The following is a 16,183-nucleotide window of genomic DNA, read 5'->3' on the forward strand; positions in this document are numbered from 1 at the left end:
CAGAGCTCAAGCAGCAGAGCTTCGTTTCACTCAACTTAAAGAGAGACATGCAGAGCTGGTTAGCAGCCATGCAGACCTAATGAAGAAGGTAAATTGCAGTTTCTATGATGTTTATTTTTAACTTCCTTAGCCGCCGCCTTTTAAAAATTTAAATTAGAACGTTGAACCACATTGTTCAGCTCAATTAATGATAGAGATAATTGGAGATGGTGATAGGTGAATTTTGTTACCTTCTTACAGACCCCATCCTGCTGTTTTCCTGTGTTTCTCATTTTTGTAGCAAGCTGAGGTACCTTTACCTTCTTAGTTATTATGGAATGTATTTTAATCATGTGCAGAATACAGAAACGGTGAAGATTCTGTCAAGCACCAAACAAGAGCATGATGATTTGCAGAGGGCTAAATATCATCTAGAAACTGAGCTGGAAAATCTACGACGGGAGAAAAGCAATGTGGTAAGACCTGCATCAGACATAGTTTTGTGTTGATGAACAAAAGCTGTTGTCACTATTGATCTTTTCTTTCTTTCTTTTTCTTTTTTTTTCGTCCTGATCAGATGAATCAGCAGCAGATGGAGGTTGACCGCCTGAACCAAGAACTGCTGGAGCAAAGAGCAGAGCTCGCCACCTTGCGCAGTACTCTGGAGAGTAAAGAGAAGGTAAGACTGTAATATGACCACAGATTTCATGGCAGAACACATCTATTTTTAGACTTTCGGGAAAACCCTTGTTGTTCTTTGAGCTGCTTTCAGGGGTTGCCAGAGCTGGCCATCTGCCTCCATCTTAACCTGTTCCAAGCCTCCTTCTCTGACACACCAACCCTCTGCATGTCCTCCTTCACTACATCCACGAATCCTTTGCAGTGGTCCTTCCTCTTTTCCTCCTGCCTGGCAGCTCTAAATTTAACAACCTTTCTCCAATATAGCTTCTAGCCCTCCTTTGCATATATCCAAACCATCTCAGCCTTGCCTCCCTAACTTTGTCTTCATAATGGTCGACCTCAATGTACTCATTTCTCTGATATACTAAATCTAATCCTGTCCGTCCTCTTTACCCCTAATGAAAAACGTAACATCTTTAACTTTTCTACCTCTAGCTTGTCCTCCTGACTTTTGCTATCCTGCTGTCACTAATTGTCCCTGACATTTGTCTCCACCCTGCCTGCAGTCTCTTCTTCCCCTCTCTTGTGCTTGTCTGTTTATGTGAATTGTTGACCCCAGTTATAAAAAAAATCATCTACCATCACTATTGCTCCTTGCAGCTTCACTTTTACTCCTGCTTGACCTCATCTGTTAACCTTGTCCATCACCATTGCAAACAATAAGGGGCTCAGAGCCAATCCCTCATGTAATCTTGCCTCCATCTTGAACCCATCTTTAACATCTACCACACACCTAACTACTGTCTGTCTTCGCATATGTCCCATCCTCACATACTTCTCAGACTCACCCTATAGTACCTGGGATAGGCTCTAGAGTGTTGTAAGCATCTTGGTGCCTGATAACGAATGGCAAAAACACATTGGGCATTGAGTTCTCATATGAGTATGAGTTCTCAAGATGTCTTTGTGTTTCTTTAGGAGGGATCTCAGGTGAGCAGCAGCTTGACAGCTCTGCAGGCTGAGCGGGAAGTGCTGCTACGCTCTGCAAGAGAAAAAGATGCAGAGCTTACCACTCTGAGACAACAGGCACAACTACAGCAGAGCTCCCTGGACTTGGAAAGAGACAGGACCAACCGAGAGCTGGAGGATCTGAGAGCTCAGCTACAGCAGCAGGTCTGAAACACGCATCACTAAAAGGTCCAGAGTGAAATACAACATTGTCTTTCACAGGGCTAAAGATATTAATATATCAAAAATGTATTAGCTCAGGAATAGACTGCCAACGTATTCAGGGTTTATCCCTCCTCTTGCCCTGTGACAGCTAGCTTAGGTACCCAACCACAACACTGAATTGAATAAATAGCAGAGGATGAATGGAAAGATTTTGTCTTCAAGCATTACAAAAAATGTCCACACTTTGGTATTTTGATATCTGTAACGCTTTGCTTATGTGTTTTCTCTGTATTATTGTAGGGTCTTTACATTACAGTGCAAAGCACCTTTAGGCAACTTTTATTGTGATTTGGCGCTATATAAATACAATAAAATTGAATTGGCTCAGTAGTTCTGTTTAAGACATGTTCAAATATCACTCCAGATTTAACCTCTCCTTAGAGCTATAAATATCCAGGTATCAAGCCATGTTAGTGATCTTTAAATGAACTTTCCAAACTAGTTGAGCGCTCCATTAACTTGGCATGACAGTCCTGTAACACTATCAGACTTTTAAAGCTAAGATTAAAAGCCTCAGAACCAGATTTCTATTACACATATTGTCTCCCTCTTAAAGCCTCTGTACAACATCTGTAACACTGCGTGTAAAAGGACTGCCTGACCTCGGTCATGATATTGGTTGTTCAGCCTTGAACCACTTAGGCCCATCTTTCTTTATACTTCCTTATCAAACACAGCTCTGTCTTGTGTTTACTTTTACTTTATTTACCTGATTGATGATTGTGTTTTTCTTTGCTGTACTGGAAGCATTTATAATTGCCACAAAAGTGCCCCTAAACTTGTTGTATAATATAATTCTGTCTGCTTTTGTGTGTCTTCTGTGTTTCCTGTAGCTTGCCATAAATGCAGCGCAGAAGTTAGAGATTGACAGGCTCAAGCGAGATTTGGAATCCACACGAGCAGAACTGACACAAGCAAACAACATCCTGCAAAGCAAAGAAATGGTCCGAACATTTAGAACAAAACTTGTGGATGCTGTAAACTTATTTTCTTGCTTCTACAAGCCTTGAAGATTATAAGATAAGACTTATTTGTGAATGAAAAACTTTTTTTAAATGTGTTTCTCAGAGTGGTACCCAGCTAAACAACACACTGGCAGGGCTGCAGGTGGAAAAGGAGGGGTTGCTGCGTATGATGCGGGAACAGGAAGCTGAGCTGAAAACCCTCAGACAACAAACTCATCTTCAACAGTCCTCCCTAGAGCAGGAGAGGCAGAGGAGCAGCATGGAACTGGGAGGCTTACATGCCCAGTTACAGCAACAGGTCCAGTTTTCTGTTTGTCACTCTATTTTAGGACTTTATAACTGACTAATTATTAACTTTGTGTGTATGTGTGTGTGATAAATCAGGCTTCTCGTGAAAGTCAGCTAGCCCAGAAGCTGCAGGAGGAGCAGTTTTGTCTGCTACAGTGTGCAGTGGTGGAAGCTGAGGGCATCATACTGGACGCTGTGGCCAAACTGGATGACCCTATACACGTCCGCTGCATCAGCTCTCCTGGTAAAATCACTATTATTTTCCCTCCTCAAAGAAAATCCCTTTAAACAGACTTTTTAAAAAATATTTTAAGGACGGAAGCTTTTATTTATTTGCATTCAGTTGCCCATGTGTTTGAAAAGTGTACAGTACTTTATGTAACCAAAGAAAAGCCATAGAATATGCATTTTAATACAAAAACAAAATAAAAAAAACTGAATAAAATCAGCAAACCTCTTTTCTAAGATGTTAATAAATATTGACATTGGTTCATCTGTTTCATATTCTAATGAGGACACACACGAAGAAAGTAAAGACATGGCTGATGCCTTTTAAATTTCAGAGATGACTGAACTTCTTCATATAACTCACACTGCATTCAATAGCAACAGCAATCTTCAACACAGATTTTAATGGAGGCAAAAGCAGATATGCACATTATGATATGGAAAGACATGGCAAAAAAAACCCTGCACTGAAAATAAAGATTCAGTCTACACACACATTTAAGGATTCATCATTATGGAAAACTATAAGTTGTTACTTCAGCACTGCTACACAAAACTTTATACAATAAATTAACATGGTAACCAAAAATCTTTAATCCTCAGACCTTAACTTGCCATTTTGCTTTTCCATACTGCTTGTTTTTGATCAGTTCTTTGTATTTGACAGATTATTTGGTGAACCGAGCAGAAATCACCCTGAATTCTATTGACAAAATGCAACAGAGCCACTTGGCCTATCTGGGAAACAGTAATGGTACGTTGGGAATTGTGGGTGTGTTCAGTTCAAGTCACGTACATCAACTGATTAGTTTGTTTAATCCTTCTCTGTTCTGTCGTAGATGCCAGTGGTTTGCTAAGAGCAGTCACACAGTTTTCCCACCTTGCTGCTGACACAATTGTTAACGGATCGGCAACATCTCACTCAGCCCCTGTCGACCAGGCGAACTGTAAGAAACGTACATAGTTGTTGTAACTGTCGTAACACTTGCTAAATATTTTCTACACAGAAAGTTAAGTGCTGTGTGTTGGACTCATACAGATCTGACTGACAGCTGTCGGGACTGTGCCAATCACTGCCTTCAGTTCTTGAAGGATTTGAAGATTCAGGCGAGTTTACAGCGAGCAGACCCGTCTGCAATACGCTATACTGTTCAACGCATCCTCGCGGTAGGACAGGTGGGACTGAATTTATATTTAACCAATTAACAAGACAGTATTGTGTGTATGTATGAGTGTGAGAGAGAGAAATTGTCAAGTGTGTATGTGTAAAATTGAAAATGAGGGTGGGAAGCCGCAATAACGCCCCCAATGGAGCCAGAGGCAGATAGAGGCAGATGTGGATGTGGGATAACCGGGCCATTCACAACCCAGCGATATCTGCGCACACATCCCAGCAGGAGAAGGAGGGAGGCCTTAGATGGGGCTCCCACAGCCCAGGGGTGGGAGTCCCAGAGGAGACAGGCAGTGCCCTGCCCCTGACATGGAGGGGGGGGGTGGGGCAGCAGCAGTGAACCGCTCCCTCCATGACCATGTTTCTATGTTATTGAGATAATGGCAAGAAAAGTGCCAACTTTTTTGCAGGTTTCCAAAGATCCTGAACTTGACCTCTCAATACTCGCTACTGAGACTCTCATGTTTGCTGTAACTGTGTGACTCTTGTTTAGGATTTGCGTCCAAAAGGGCATGATGTGCTAAAAGAAGAACTAGGAAGCATGGTGGACAAAGAGATGCTCGCCACATCTACTGCCATTGAAGAGGCTGTCTTGCGAATGGATGTAAGGACAACATTTTTGATATATCAAAAATAAGCATTCTCTACTATGACCTTTCTACGCAAAGCTACTATTCTCTGAATTATATTTCTATCATTTATCTCACATAGACATCTGTTCTTTTTTTTTTTTTCCACAGGAAATACTGAGTCAGGCAAAGAAAGACAATACTGGTGTCAAACTGGAGGTCAATCAGAAGTAAGAAAAATCCTAAAGAATCATCATAAAATTATTTATTTCTGTGTAGGTTATTTTCCTCCTCTCTTACTTACAATCTGTGTGTTTGCTTCATCACAGTATCCTGGGATCCTGCTCAGACCTGATGAAGGTAAGAAAGTGGGCAATATTCAAATAATTTTGTGAACTTTAGTTAACTCTTGTTTCCTGTATTTACTGTGGTGCCCTCTCTTCTCTCCAGGCTGTTCACATGCTGGTGACTGCTGCTACTGACCTACAGAAAGACATTGTGGAAGGAGGAAGGGTAAGTTGGTGTCACTCTAAAGATGAAATTGCAGGACAAGCTCAGATATTCTCAGTCTTTTTATTCATCAAACACGATGCAGAATGGAAAAGATGTGGGAAAAATCATGATTATCAAGAAGCTTATTCCTCTTCACATTAACATGTAAAAGTGGCCTTTTTAGAGCTAAAAGCTCTAGAGCAAAATTATTTGTGTGAGTGTGTGAGGGAGGGAGGGAGGGGGGCTTGGTAGTGACATGTATGAAGGTGTGTGTGTGTGTGTGTGTGTGTGTGTGTGTGTGTGTGTGTGTGTGTGTGTGTCAGTCAGTCCAGAAACTGTTTCGCAGTCTGGCAGTGAGGCCCTGAATGCTCTGGTACCTCTTGCCAAAAGGCAGCAGAGTGTGTGTGAGGGGTGCGTGGAGTCTTCCACAATGCTGAGCGGGTGCAAATAGTGTCTGTGATGGAGGGAAGAGAGGCTCCAGTTATCTTCTTCAGTGTGATACCATTTGAACAAACCCGTTGAACAAACCACTAACAGTCTTACCTATAAATTTCAATATATCCAGTGTTTTAGCATTTTGCTAAATTTTGGCAATGAGCAAGAAGCAGAATCTGCAGTTGGTGTTTTATCGAGTGACCCATTTGTTCCATTTGTGCTGTCAGGGTGCAGCAACTGTTACTGAATTCTATGCCAAAAACTCTCGCTGGACCGAAGGACTCATCTCTGCTTCCAAAGCTGTGGGCTGGGGGGCCACACAGCTGCTGTAAGTTCAGAAATTTATCAAAACCCACTTACTGATTGATGTTCTGAACAATAAAATTTGTAAATAATAAATAAAACTGTAAATGGATGGTTTACTTTCATGTTTAGGGACTCAGCTGACCGGGTTGTGGGTGAAAAAGGCACATATGAGGAGCTCATTGCCTGTTCACATGAGATTGCTGCAAGCACTGCTCAGCTAGTTGCTGCTTCCAAGGTACAAACTCATGTCAAACATATTCATGTTGGTTTGTTAGGTATCAACATACAAAGTCATGTTCAGGCTCTCGAACCTTGAAGAAATGTGGAATAAAAAAAACAAACAAACGGTACCAGCACTCCTCTGTTAAATTAACAATACTGTGAAAACGTATTTGCCCTCTGCCTGATTTCTTATGTTTTTGCATATTTTCACAATTACATGTTTCAGTTTATCAAACAAATGTTAATATTGGGTAAAGATAAACCAAATGAATACAAAATCCAGTTTTAAATAATGATTTTATTAAGGGGGAAAAATTATCCAAATCTAGCTGGACCTATTTGAAAAAGTCATTTAAGCCTAATGTGTGTGAAGGTCATCCAGGAGGAGTATATGCTGCAGAACCTATAAGGCTGGTATCAGAGGCATTCCCTAACACTGATGAACCAGCAATGTAACTCCTTGTTGCTGGTTTTTATCTACTGCTTCAAGCTCTGGAAGTTGTATTGAAAGTGGGAATGTGCACAGGAAGCTTTAACTTATTCCCTCACCTGCAACCACATCTTATGCTTGTACTCCTACCACAGAAATTAAACATTCTCAGCTATGGTGTCTATCAAACATGAACAGTCTCACTCATATTCATCTGTTGGACTAATTTATGCTATAAAGCATCTAGTCACATAAACCCAAGTGTCTGCTAACACCAGATCATTGTACTCTAAGGAGCTTGGAAAGAAAAGCGTCTGGACTTCTTAAAGTTTCCTTGAAGACGTTTCACCTCCTGTCCGAGAAGCTTTGTAAGTTCTAAGAGCAGTTGGTGGAGTCCCTGATTTTAAGCCCTATGGGAGTGTCCCCAAGAGGGTCACGGACCCCCTGTTGATCCTCTACCTAATCACATCAGCCAATGAGTGAAAATGGGTGTGGGTCGCAATCAGCCAAGGTTTTAGGTGAATCCACTGTGAAACCTAGTCCCACCCTATCGTGTGATTTACTGAGATCAAATTGATCAAAGGAGCTGGTTCCACAGAAGAGGGGCCTGAAAGCTGAAGGATTTACCTCCCCTTCTACTTTTAAATGTCCAAGGAACCACAGGAATACCAGCAGTATGAGAGTGAAGCTCTCAAATCTGGATTTAACAGGGAGCCAATGAAGAGAAGCCAAAATGGCAGAAATATGTTCCCTCTTTCTAGTCCCTGTCAGTTTTCTCTTTTCTCAACTGAAGGCTTTTCTGGGAGTTTTTAGAACAACCTGATAATAATGAATTACAGTAGTCCAACCTGTAAGTAATAAATGCATGAACTGCTTCTACATATTTGTTTAATATGCATTTTGAAGGATATATCCAGGTCAAAAATGACTCCAAGATTTAGTCACTGAAGGCCACAGTAATGCCATCCAGACTAAGAATCTAGATAGACACCATGTTTCTAAGATGTTTTTATAGAGCAGAGTACAGTTACTTCAGTTATATATGAATTAGCCTCTTCAATATTAGAAAAACTTCTCAGTATTTTCAACTTGAATTGTTGCATACATGTCAGGTCAAAGTAGGTGTGGTAAACATGGTCGTGGATAAAATAATGAATTTATTGATACTGATATAATAACATATTTGTGGACTATAAGTTACTAGCTGTTACTATCAAACTTTAATATAATTAATTACGGATTTTTTCTTTTGTCTAAATTTTGGCGCCACCTGCATCACAGTTAAAGTACTGATAACCTATATTTGGTCTGTACCTGGACAAGAGTGAGGCTATCCCAGGGGTGGGCAATCTCAGTCCACGAGGGCTGGTGTCCCTGCAGGTTTTAGATCTCACCTTGGGTCAACACACCTGAATCACATGATTAGTTCGTTACCAGGCCTCTGGAGAACTTCAGGACATGTTGAGGAGCTAATTTAGCCATTTAAATCAGCTGTGTTGGTTCGAGGACACATCTAAAACCTGCAGGGACACCGGCCCTCGTGGACTGAGATTGCCCACCCCTGGGCTATCCAGTTTTGTTTTTTGTTTTTTTGTTTTTTAACAAACAACAAAAGTGAGCTGGATCATATGATCCACTGAAGGAGAAACATGGATTATCAGAATTTAAATACAACCGAGTTCCTTTGGCATGATTGTAAACATGATGTTCACGCACAAAAACTCTCCAGTGTGGCTAAAACAAGAGGAGTGGGCTAAAATGTCTCCACGGAAATGTGGGTTAAACTATCAGGTGAACAAACACTTGACAACAAACAAACAATTGTAGTTCCTGCTTCCAAGGATGGGACAACCAGTTAAAAAGTTTAGGAGGCAATTACTTTTCACGTAGATGGGCGAGATGGGTTTGAGTAGCCTTTTCCCTTAATAAGCTAAATCACCATTTAAAAACTCCATTTTGTATTTACTTGGATTATTGTTGTCTAATATTAAAATGTATTTGACCTGAAACCTGGGAAATAATCAGAAAATAAGAAATTGGGACGGGGCAAATACTTATCACAGCCCTGTACTTCACTGTATTTATCAAAGGGCAAAAAGAATTGGACATGTATCAGCAATAAACTGTTGTCAGTGCAAGTTAAAGCAGCTGATAGTGGCATACATATATGCCAAATGGGCTCCAAATGCCAATCGACAACACAGTGTCATTAAGCGCAATGTTAGAAACATAGAACATAAAGGTGATAAAAGAATGTGTGCAATGCTCTACATTCAAGTGAAGGAACATCATACAAAGCATGAAAAGAAAGGAAAAAAGTATCTGCTTATCCACAGCATTCCTTGGTGTTCCACCCTGATTCATATATCTCTCTGGTTCTTAGCAAATTTCTTAACAAAAGAGATCTATTAAAGGCTATTTTAAGTTACTAGGTTAAATATGCCAATGTTTAATAACAGTTCTTTTTACACCTTCAGATGGATGTTTGGAGGTCAATAGGTCACTCTCCACTACATCTTTAACTCTGTCCAAACCATCCTCAAGTACCTTATAGCTACAGGTTTTCTCTGAAATTATTATACACACAGATGCGTTCCTCAAAATTGAGAAGAACACTCAGTAATGACAATCTTTATAGCTGAATGAACAGGAAGCTGTTTTTGCATTATGGTGAAGCTACTAAAATGTAGAATTGCCTTTCTATCTGTTTTCTATAAATACAAATATGAAGTGGTTTGTTTGATGTTTGTTTTTTGTTTTTTTTGTTTTTTTTTTTCCCCCCAAGCAAGTACACTAAGGAATGAAACGGATTCACTACTGTCCCGTGAAAATTGCACAGTTGCACATTGATGATAGTTGCTTTGCTACATTTTGGGTGGAATTGAATTCTTCTTAGCCTTTTTGCTTTTATGTGACAGTGGAAGTTGCCAGTTACTTTCCAAATTTGATTTCTCAATAAAACCAAAAGACATGTTTATGAAGTGAAGTTTCCCTTTTAAGCCTTTCAGGTTTAAAGGGAAACTTCACTTCAGTGACTGAGTCTCAAAGAGGTAGAAATAGCCTTTATTACATTAAAACCTAGAACAAAGACAAAACATGCATACAGCTCTGTGACTTTGTGTAAGTACTTAGAACCACCTCAGCCAGCATGGTCACCCAGTTACATCCTTTGAAATGTGCCTGCTCTGTGCCCATACATGCACCACATAGTGAAAAACTGTCCTTATGGAAGACAAACGTAAGTACTGCTACTCATTCCAGGTAAAAGCTGACCGCAACAACAAGAAGCTGAATACGCTGCAGCAGGCCTCAAGGCATGTAAATGACATGGCTGCTGTGGTCGTCACCTCCACCAAACATGGGCAGCAGCAGATCTCTGACCACGGTGAGAGGAGAAGCTCATATTGCAAGCAAATAGTTGATGCTTCACATTTTTAGTAACACTTTATGATAACAGCATAGTTTTGTCTAAAAATGGCAGCATACATGTAAGCAAACAATAAATCTATACAACTTGGTGAGTGTAAGTTTAACACTTACTTTAGCCCTTTTTTTGGCCTCTTATTTCTGACACTTTCTGCTACTTAATACTTAACTGTGTCAAACAGCGAGCCAACCTGTCTATCACTGAGCATAGCATAGCTGAGCTAGCATACAACTTTAAGGCTTGCGAGGGTTTTTTGTTCATCTACCTCATTAGTCAGTTTGATCAGCAGCAGTTGAGCATAAAATCAAACAGACTAATCAAAATGTTTAAATGCTTAAAGTAACCATGAAATTGGCTGATTATTCTGTGATTCACCTCTTGCATGATGCAGCTTTGACACTCCAACTGATATTGTTGCCTTTACAGGCTTGATGGACTTCTCCGGCATGTCTCTGATCAAGCTTAAAAAAGAAGAAATGGAAGCTCAGGTCAGACTAACATGTCTCTGAATGGATTGTTTAATTGTTTGTCCTTATGTGCAACTTGCTTGTTGTTCTGGATCATGTATAAGACAAGTTGAGCCACCTTTTAAAGAAACAGTATTGTGACTATGTGAAATCAATGTAGTTAAAAACATGCAATGACAGTTTTGGATCTTAGACTGGATCTTAACTGACTGGGTCATTGGGTTTTTAGACATCTGGAAGCCATTGTCAGATCGTGCTCTTTGAATCTTTCAGGTTAAGGTGCTGCAGCTGGAGAGCCAGCTGGAACAGGAGCGAGTACGCTTGGGGGAACTGAGGAAGAGGCACTATGAGCTTGGTGTGTCAGGGGATGGAGGGGATGGAGTTGATAGCTTCCCACCACCGCCACCACCTACTCTGCTTGACTCCACTGCAGTGCCCCAGTCCTTTGCACAGACACAACCTTATTCAAACACCCCAGGTTTTTCACAGTCAAATCCCTTGGCACAGAATCAAACACAGTCCTCCTCTCTGCCACAGTCTTATACACCTTCTCAAACCTACACACCTTCTCAAACCTACACACCTTCTCAAACCTACACACCTTCTCAAACCTACACACCTTCTCAAACCTACACACCTTCTCAAACCTACACACCTTCTCAAACCTACACGCCTTACCAGCCCTATATCCCGCCTCAGCTTTTCACACCATCTCAGCCCTACACTCCAAACCAAAGTAACTTAAATCCTCACTCTTATTCATTGTCACAACCCTCACAACCCACATCCAGTCCTGCTCAGCCTAAACAGAACCAGGCTGCCTCACATAACAGCACAGAGCAACACACCAAACTAAGCCTAAAAAAACCAAATATCTTTACCAAATCTGGGAACTTGCTGAAGAATGCGGTGAGTGCTTCTCTTGTTAAAGTTTTATAATCATCTTATCCCAAGAATAATTGGAGTAGGTGGTGTTTACATGAGTCCTGTTTTTCTTCTATTGGCAGTTCAAACGGGGTGAACATGGAACAGGAGAATCTTGAAGCTGACTGAAGAAGAATCTGACTTAAAGATTTAAGCTAATCACTCACTAGAGGAAAAAAAATATGCTTTCACATTTTGGAAACACTGACTTTTACCTCTACATGTATCACTTGTTAAGGCTCCTGAAAATGTTGTGTTAGAGGAATTTCAAATCAACATTTCTTTGTGCTCTAAATTTGGAAATTAAATGGTAATATTTGAATTATAACACTGATGGCTATATTAAAGATGAGAAAATTGTCTGAAATAAAGTTGTATTGTTCAGTTTTCTTTAGGTTTTCTATTCACAATATTTTAACCATTTTGTGAATGGATCACATTAACGACAACAGCACTGGATGAATGTCAGACATTAACAACCTTCAAAAATGTTTGGTGGCAAAACAGCTTCCACCACGAAGGCTCCGTTATCCAGGCATATCCTACCAGGAGGAGTATATGCTGCAGAACTTACAAGGCTGGTATCAGAGGCATTCCCTAGCACTGGTGAGCCAGCAATGTAACTCCTTGTTGCTGGTTTTTATCTACAGCTTCAGGCTTTGGAAGTTGTATTGAAAGTGGGAATGTTCACAGGAAGCTTTAACACTTATTCCCTCACCTGCAACCACATCTTATGCTTGTACTCCTACCACAGAAATTAAACATTCTCAGCTATGGTGTCTATCAAACATGAACAGTCTCACTCATATTCATCTGTTGGACCAATTTATGCTATAAAGCATCTAGTCACCTAGTCACCTAAACCCCTCCTACCAAGGAAAAGAGTGGTAGCAGATGCTGAGGGCCAAGTGTCTGCTGCCACTGATACTAAGGCGCACCAACAGGTGCTAACACCTGCTTATGAACTCCCAGATGCTATGTGAATGCTGTTGTTGAGAACACTGCCAAAATCTGTTTAGACAGAGTCAGACATATTAACTTACTCAAGCTCAGCAGTAATAAAACAGCTCTTGGTTGCAGCTCCCATGGCCCCAATCTGGAAGATTAGACTATTCATTGATGTAGACAGTTGCACCATCTGGCTTGCCCAGAAATTTGCCACCTGGGTGTCGTTCTGGACTCAACATTTTCTATCTAGATGCATATCAAATTTGTCGCCAAAGCAGTACGTTTCCACCCAATGAACATCTCTTGACTTTAGCCACCCTCCCTCACTCTGTAAAAGAGACCCTTATCTCGTTTTTGCTGGCCTTGGATGTTGGGGTGCTCTGGGATGTGGTTGCAGTAGGCCCACTTATTCCCACTGCGTGGCAGGGTAGTATGGGGAATTGAGGTACCTACTGAGCCAGTTGGAGCTTACTCTCCTTTCTCGCCTTCTCAATTTTTACATCCCAGCACCCACCCTCTGTTCATACACACATCAACATGGATGGATGTGTATATTTGTGCATTGTTGTGTCTGTATGTCTGGTGTGTATGTGGCCAGTATATGTCTATATGTCTGGGGTTGCTGTGCCTCAACTTCAGTACAACATAGTCATAGAGGATGAAGGGTTGCTCCTCCTACTGCTCCCACTGGCCGTTGCTGCCTCCTTGGGGATGTGAGTACTTGGTGTTTCAAGGGCTTATGGCCACATGATCTGGTGTAGTTGTCGACCCACTTCCTTGGAAGTTGTGATCCAGGATGGCTAGGCCTCTTCTGTGCAAGGAAGAGGATTCATTATTATAGCTTCTCACCCTCATTATCACACTCACACAAGAAGATGCTATGTTTGTGTATCTGTTTTTGTTTCTCTTGTTAAGGTGCTGTTTGTCTTTTGACTGTGCTTTCTTTATTACATTTAAGATATTTGAAAGCCTGATTATCTCATCAGTTTTTCTACAGATCCTCTGGCTCTGCTTAAAAAAAAGAAAAAGAAAAAAAGAAAGACGTTTGACTTCCTGAAAGTGGCATTCCTCTGTTTTTAAAGAATGTGATTTTTTTTTTAAACAGTCACGTGGCTTAAAACTTCCATTTTTGATTAACCTTGGACTTCCCATGATTCACCGAGCTCATCTTCACCATGCATTAATGCATGTTATTCATTTTTAATTTTTCTCTCTTCCATATGCTTCAGCTTTATCCTTTCTTTGTTAGTCACAGTTTTTGCTATTGGGCTTAAACTTTTTTACATAAACACAGAATGGTCATTTTTCACTTCTGAGGATCTTAGCATTAGGGTAGCCAGCTAGTGATAACCTGCTCTTATATTTCTCAGAAATCCACATTTTGAACTCTCCCCACATTTCAACCCTCATTTCTCAACATAGTTGTCATGGTTTGTTTTTGTGTTTATTTTCTGTTCCTCTCTCACTTTGTAAAAGTCGCTTTGAGTTCTAGGTGGAAGTGGGCTCTGTGGGTTCGCCTGTGGGCGGAGTTCTTCTGCTCAGATTGTCCTTCTCACACCTGGGGACTGGATGGTGTAGCAGATCTCTGCCAGATTGGCTTTGCTATGTCTCTGCTTGTCATTGACTAACTTTGTTACCTTGTTGCCAGTCTGTGCCAAGCCATGCAAAACCTCTCCTGTTCTCCTCATGCTGCTCTGAGGAAATCTGAGTTCACCATCAGCTGCTTACCACCAGAATCTATCACCTATAAGGTGAAAGACTTTCCAGAAACTTCCCTACCTGCACAATGACCCTTCCTGGTCCTCAGCCACTCAAGCACTCAAGTAACAGAGTTAATCCAGTTCTCTAACTCTTTCCGCACAACACATATCCTTCTTAGCCTCAGCTAATTTCAGCTCCCCCACAGACAGCTATTCTTCTTTTCAAACACTTACGCTGAAAAACTACAAACTACATTGCACAGCTGAGTAAAAATGTTTTATTTGTAGAAATGGGCAGCACGGTGGTTAGCACTGTTGCCTCACAGCAAGATCTTCATATATACATCTTACTGACTTCAGTATGAGTGTCAGGTGTAAAGTAAAGCTGGGACGATTTGTCAAAAGATTTGTTGACAGAAAATTTACAAATCTAAATGTTTAGATTGTTGGTTTATGAACAGTAAAATTCTCAAAGCCCTAAACTTCTCTTTCCTTCTTTGTTAACAGTTAGAAATATTCCTTTATATATCATTGTTCCTATTATTGTTATTATAACCCAGTGTTACAATTCATATAATATTACATCAGTGAATCATGAATGCAGTTCTGTTATTTCTGTTATCAGTGATTCATTAAATGTTCAAAGACTCTACGTAGACTTGGATTACACACACACCTTCCCCCATAAAACACACTTCATTCGGTTTAGTTGAAGAGTGATGCGTTGTTTTTAGGCGTTAATCGTCTCTTCATGCTGTAATACATCCACACAGCGACCTCGTCCGTCTCTTATTTCAGTCATGCGCAATACAAACTGCAACCTCACCACTATGGAAGTAGCCACTGTGATTCACGCAGGGACCAAACAGGAAGTAAAGTTAGGGAAAGGCAACCGGCGTTCGACTTCATCATATTCAAAATAAAAGCACTAATAAACGGTACAAGGCAACAGTGTAATCACAACTGGTACTCTGTATAAACCTGCTGCACTGTTAAATTATTGTTTTGTCCATTGAGATAAGACTATTGATCTCCATAGGAACAGCAGTGGATACAGTAGGTCATGGGCCCTCATGAACAGCACATGCAAAAAGTGATGGCATTACTAGTGACATGGTGATGCAAAATATATCAACGTTTCACCACGTTTTACTTCGGGGTATGTTGAAATTTTCAAAGGTAGGTGCTTTCAGTGTTTCATATTTCATTTTAGCCTTACCCACACTCCCTCAAGATACTTCCCCTTTTACCAGGCCACCATTTTAAATAAGATGTTCTTAAGGCTTCGCCTGGTTAGATAAAGATGGAATTGATTCACTGCAATGTCTTGCGGTACAAAGTGGTATTACCTGAAAGGATGACTCGGCCCTTGTTAAAATTCTGTTGATCTTTCTTCAGCACCACAAATAGATGTTTTGAACATAAAGTCATAGCAGGTGTTTCTTCGTGTTCAGCTGAACGCTTTATTTAATTTTGGAAGGGCTTATTTTGATATACAGGAGTCGATAAGTGTGCTTCTAATGTTACTCGAATGAGCCTTTACTTTTCGTTGTATAAGAATGGAATTAAATGGTTTTTCCATCTTTACTTAAAAATAACGTTTTGGAATCTTGTTTTTATTTGTTAAAAAGCACATTGCTTTGCTTTGCATTAGTTAAAACATCTCAATTATGAATATATGAGAAGAGGTTGGAATATCTTTCTCCGTGCGGGTTTTATTTTGAAACGTGCTGTCGAAATTGTGAAGTTTACTTTTGTAGTGGTTGACAGTGGTAGCT

At 40.5% G+C, this 16,183-nt stretch overlaps 1 protein-coding gene across 1 annotated transcript in view; it reads left to right on the forward strand.

The window, feature by feature from the left end:
- LOC134631972 (huntingtin-interacting protein 1-related protein-like) overlaps positions 1–11,876 on the forward strand; it is a 20,862-nt gene extending 8,986 nt beyond the window's left edge. Inside the window, exons 14-33 of the mRNA XM_063480547.1 lie at positions 1–88; positions 339–455; positions 557–658; positions 1,579–1,773; positions 2,667–2,777; positions 2,902–3,096; positions 3,183–3,330; positions 3,982–4,068; positions 4,154–4,261; positions 4,354–4,490; positions 4,979–5,089; positions 5,226–5,284; positions 5,384–5,414; positions 5,505–5,567; positions 6,209–6,309; positions 6,417–6,522; positions 10,201–10,324; positions 10,793–10,854; positions 11,107–11,742; positions 11,841–11,876. The exon at positions 1–88 is cut by the window's left edge and continues 1 nt beyond it. Coding sequence (XP_063336617.1) covers positions 1–88; positions 339–455; positions 557–658; positions 1,579–1,773; positions 2,667–2,777; positions 2,902–3,096; positions 3,183–3,330; positions 3,982–4,068; positions 4,154–4,261; positions 4,354–4,490; positions 4,979–5,089; positions 5,226–5,284; positions 5,384–5,414; positions 5,505–5,567; positions 6,209–6,309; positions 6,417–6,522; positions 10,201–10,324; positions 10,793–10,854; positions 11,107–11,742; positions 11,841–11,876 — 2,617 coding nt within the window. The remainder of the gene's footprint in view (positions 89–338; positions 456–556; positions 659–1,578; positions 1,774–2,666; positions 2,778–2,901; positions 3,097–3,182; positions 3,331–3,981; positions 4,069–4,153; positions 4,262–4,353; positions 4,491–4,978; positions 5,090–5,225; positions 5,285–5,383; positions 5,415–5,504; positions 5,568–6,208; positions 6,310–6,416; positions 6,523–10,200; positions 10,325–10,792; positions 10,855–11,106; positions 11,743–11,840) is intronic.
- Positions 11,877–16,183: the final 4,307 nt, after the last annotated feature.

Source organism: Pelmatolapia mariae, linkage group LG7 (genome assembly GCF_036321145.2).
Source record: "Pelmatolapia mariae isolate MD_Pm_ZW linkage group LG7, Pm_UMD_F_2, whole genome shotgun sequence".
Classification (NCBI taxonomy): domain Eukaryota; kingdom Metazoa; phylum Chordata; class Actinopteri; order Cichliformes; family Cichlidae; genus Pelmatolapia; species Pelmatolapia mariae.